Source organism: Nelumbo lutea, chromosome 2, assembly GCF_056320005.1.
Source record: "Nelumbo lutea isolate HS-2025 chromosome 2, American lotus-T2T, whole genome shotgun sequence".
Classification (NCBI taxonomy): domain Eukaryota; kingdom Viridiplantae; phylum Streptophyta; class Magnoliopsida; order Proteales; family Nelumbonaceae; genus Nelumbo; species Nelumbo lutea.
In genome coordinates this window covers 73,777,860-73,782,389 of record NC_142685.1, presented here as the reverse complement: position 1 = coordinate 73,782,389, position 4,530 = coordinate 73,777,860, and the positions used below count along the sequence as shown (strand labels likewise).

The 4,530-nt window shown below is 42.4% G+C and overlaps 1 protein-coding gene across 1 annotated transcript; it reads right to left on the bottom strand.

Moving 5' to 3' along the window:
- Positions 1 to 2,606: 2,606 nt before the first annotated feature.
- On the bottom strand, positions 2,607 to 3,842 carry LBD20 (LOB domain-containing protein 20). Its single transcript, XM_088970819.1, has 2 exons — positions 3,389 to 3,842; positions 2,607 to 3,285 (listed from the first exon to the last, which is right to left on the bottom strand). The coding sequence occupies exons 1-2, from the start codon at positions 3,764 to 3,766 to the stop codon at positions 2,953 to 2,955; spliced, it is 711 nt and encodes a 236-aa protein (XP_088826945.1). The 5' UTR covers positions 3,767 to 3,842; the 3' UTR covers positions 2,607 to 2,952.
- Positions 3,843 to 4,530: the final 688 nt, after the last annotated feature.

Below are 4,530 nucleotides of genomic sequence, written 5' to 3'. Positions count from 1 at the left end.
ACTCTCATGGGAGTCATGGAGGGCTTGATCTGCAATGCAGCCTTACAGTTAGGGCTAAGAGATTATCTAGGCTAGATATCTAAAGCTTACCCGGGTTGGTCATTCAGATTCTGCCCCCTTGTGATAGCATCATTAATATGTGCGTTGCTTTTAACGTTGTTGAAGACATTATTGCCTGAGGATGCAATTGAGCTTAGGATTAGAGAAAGGGGAGAACTTGGCTTTGTGTAGCATTCCCATAGACGATGCCAATTGATGATGCGCGATCTAATGCTCCCTGTTGATGGACAGCTTGGATGCCAGACTGAGTAGGTCACCTAGTCAAGCTACAAAGAAAGAGGTTAGAGCGTTTGGGTTGCTTTACCCGAGGTGGGCACTCCGATGCTTAAGTTAGTGAAGAGTTTTGAGAGAGCTAAAAAACAAGAGAGCTAGAGGGTTGTGAATGATAAACTGTGGATACCTTTTATGAGGAAGGGGATGCCTTTATATAGGCAAGTTGTCGTTAGGCTCACGAAGCGCGTCCAAGATTTCTGACCCGTTTGGTTCGGAGGTGGTTTCACGCCTAGAGGTGGACTCCGCATAAGCGGGTAGTGCTTATCCGGTTGTGCCTAAAGCAGGTAGGGTGATAACCAACTCTTCCAATGTGGCATCGTGATCTCGGAAGAGTAAAAAATGATAGCTCGCTTAAGGAAGAGGTCTCCCAACGCATCAAGCAGGTCACCAACTGAGTCCTATTTAGGTCAGTAAGGTCTTGGGGGAGGTCGCCCCTAATGCCATGGTACCTAGCTTAGTCGTGATGAAGTCGTCACTTGAATCTTCATTAGGTCAGAAGAGGTAGGTCGCCAACTGAGTTTTCGTCAAGTTAGTGGAGGTAGGTCGCCTCTTCCGCAGATGTAGTCTTGTCGAGATCTTACGCCATCAGGTTGGTAGAGGTAGGTCGCCAATTAGGTTTCTATCATATTGGCGGAGGTAGGTCACTAGTTGGGTCTCTGCCAGGTTGACGGAGGTAAGTCGCCACCTGGATCTATTTCAAGTCGGAGGAGGTAGGTAGGTTGACCACCATGTCATGTAGGTTGCTACTTGGACCTCAGTCTGGTCAATGAGACCTTGTTGGTAGGTCTACATTCGTGCTAAGGTGTCATGCTTGGTCCTAAGTGGTTGTCTGGATCCTGACGAGGTGTCTATAGGTTAGCCATGGCGAGGTGGTGACAAAGTGGCCTTAGGGCATGCGAGGTGCATCCAACATGGTTCCGAGTAGGTCTGTGTCATTTTGTCTAAGGCAAGTCATCGCTTATGTGGTGTCAGGTGTCATGCAACGGTTTTGGGATCGCCACATGGCATGCTATCACTAGAGGGTCAAATTTTCTCTCATCAAGTATGAAGAGTTCTTTTCAATCAAGGAGAGTTGATGGAGATAACTTTGAGATTGAAGCGCCACGTAGTATTCATACTTATTTTAGACATGGATGGCATTAGTTTAGAATTGCAATTTGATAGGTATTTGATTGCAGTTTTTAGTTTCTAGGTTTCTTATAAATTCACATTATCTTAGAGTTGTATTATGTTATGTTTTTAAGAATAAGTTTTTTGAATTCTCTTCTTCTTCGATGGTAAGATTACAACTTCTCTGGTTTCTACAAGAGCATGACAAAACAAGAAAATGAACTCTTCTTCTTCTTCTCTATTATAGACGATAACTTTGCATTGTGTTTGGTTTGAAGGAAAAAGTAGAGAAAGGAAAGGAAAAGAAAGGTAAGAAAACCTTTACAACCCTTGTATGGGTTTCCCTACCTTTTCCTTTAAACCAAACATAGCCTTGGTGTTCACTCATACACTGATACATGTAGTAGCTAATACAAGCTCATTTCACTAGTCTCACAATAGTCTAAAATTAATTGGGATAATTAAATAAATAAATAGGCAAGGGTGATAATTCAACTCCTATTGCTTCAATTATTAAAGATACCCAGCATGTTAAAAACAACTCAATTATCCCATCACTGAGACATGAAGTCTTTGGAATACCAAGGTCGTGCATAGAATGCCAAGAGACATGATGCTGCACATCACCATCATTAAGTCTCAATGAAAGGAGCAAGATCAATAGGGCAAGTATGTATGTATGTATCTACACTCAATTGCCAATGTTAACATCCCATTGCCATCCTTTTCCACTATTTTACTATTTAAAAAAAAATATTAATAAAAATGTTTAGATTTTAGTCATAAAAATAGAAAATTTCTAGCAAAAAATATGCGCAACATAAGAAATTGTCCACACTCAATATGGGTTTAATATGGATTGTAATGGACTGGCTATACATAACCAAAAAGTAAAACTTCGGTTGGAGTAGGACCATCTTGGCTCCATTGCTAATTTAACGTTCCTTTTCTTCAAATTTCCTTATGAAAGTAATTAACGAAGCCGGGCTTTAACTGATTTGATGGTTGTTGGTTGGTACTTTTCTTAATATCGGGATCTGATCTTGCCAACAAATATCCCAACCAACACTTTTCATCATGATCTTTGTCCGCACACATCATGCATGGTGGGTTTCAGAGGGATTTTTGTTAGTTATTCTACTGTTTCCATTACAAAGAAGTCATGGTTCATGGATATAGAATGTATAATTTTCTCCTCCTCTTCAGACTTTTTCTGACAAACCAAATACATTCTTGGTATTTGTATAATTTCCTTTAAATTCTCAGAAAAGTCAAGAAGAAATTAAGCGTGATGACACCTGTGAAAGATCTTAGGTTGAGTCCCTAAGCACACGTGCTCTCTCTCTCTCTCTCTCTCTCTCTCTTTTTCTCTCTTGTATTGATCAGTTAAATAGATCGAATAAATCTATAGCAGATAACAGGGGTCACTTTGGAGCAATACTCATGAGCTAGCTGACGAAAAGATTAACAGCACTACTCCAGTAGTAGTAGAAAGAATAAGTTTTCATTTCATTTCTGGCGATGAAGTATCTGATTCTCCAAAATCACTGGGTTCTGGATCTCCTCCTCACCTTCATCTTCATCCTGCATTGGTTGGAACAGCTGAAGAGGCTCAAAGCTGCGAGGCGACGGGCCCATTTCAATTGCGAGGTCGAAACTAGAAGGGAGGCCGCTCATGGTGACCAGATTGTTCGAAGCCGTGGAATTGTTCGAGAATGCTGGCTGCAGCACTGACAAGTGCTGCTGCGTGCTCATCTGCAGCTGCAGGGCGTTTGTTACGGCCAACCTGTTGTTAATCAGCTGCTCCTGCACCACCGAAAGCTCCGCTTGCAACGCGGCCACCTGACAATCGATTTTTGTGTGATTATTAATTTATACAAATTAAGGCTAGAAATAGAAAAGTGCAGGAAAGAAATTAAAGTTGGGCATGGCCAATGAATTGAACCTGCTGCTGTAAGGCGAGAATGGTGGAGACGCAGCCATAAACAGGATCAGACAGCCGAGCCTGGGCCTCGTAAGATATGGTGACGACGGTGTCGTGCCGTCGGTTTGTCGGAACATGCAGGAGAAGCTTTGACACATTACTCGCGCCGAACACCTTGTGCACAGCTGCGAAGCGAGCGGCCCCTTGGTCTGTCCCGAAATATGGTGCGAAGATGCATCCGCTTATGCATTTCCGCCTCAAGAACTTGCATGCTCCGCATGGAGCCGCTGCGGATGGCACCGTCGCTGCCGACGGAGCGGCCGGGCGTTTCCCGGCGCCACCGCGGCGACTGTTGCACGAGGCCTTCTCGGACGTGTCGCCACCTTGTCGCATGTCCATGTCGACGTACGTGCTACCTGCTGATGCCGGAATGTGGTGATGAGTAGGGGGGAAGAGGGGAAATGTTAATATGTAGGAGGGAGGGGAACACGTTAGTCTCGTGAAGGGTTGGCGAGGTGAATGAGGTGAGCCTTTGGGAGACGTTATAGTTGGCGAGACTTGAGAGAGAGAGAGAGAGAATTTTCAGAGAGACTGTAAACGAGTCGGATTCGGATCCGATTAATCTAACTCCGCTCTATTCTTATTAAATAAAGAAAATTATTTCCTTTTAACTTGTGCTGTTGTACTATAGCAAGGGGGAAATTACATATATACTCTATTATAGGTGGGATTTTGGAAAATAAATAAAAATGTATGAAATAGGGTAAAGTTAAAGTGAAAATTTCTCTCTCTATATCAAGGTTTTTAAAATTAAATTGGACAACGAATCGGTCAGGGGTTCGATTCTTAGGTTGAACGGTCTGATCGTTTGAACTGAATGAATGACTCATTCTAACAAAAAAATAAAAAACGGCTAAAACAATTGGATAGTTTGAACGATTCGATCGCCCAAATCAATGGTTTTTGGCAAAATAATGGTTTTGAGATAAAACGAAACCAATCACTTAACCAATTCTCGGTTTTTCGATCTGACCATCCGATCCGATCCAGTTTTGAAAACTTTGCTCTATATACAGTATTATATCACATATATGGGCTCAAATTTTTACCACACTGCATATAATCTCATTTATTAAACGGATGTAGGTTTTAGCATTCAAACC

What these genes read in the sequence shown, in the direction of transcription:
- LBD20 (XM_088970819.1), bottom strand. Translation starts at nt 3,766, where the DNA reads ATGGACATGCGACAAGGTGGCGACACGTCCGAGAAGGCCTCGTGCAAC. An exon ending in TTCTCGCCTTACAGCAGCAG is followed by an intron (nt 3,286 to 3,388) that starts GTTCAATTCATT and finishes ATCGATTGTCAG; the next exon opens with GTGGCCGCGTTGCAAGCGGA.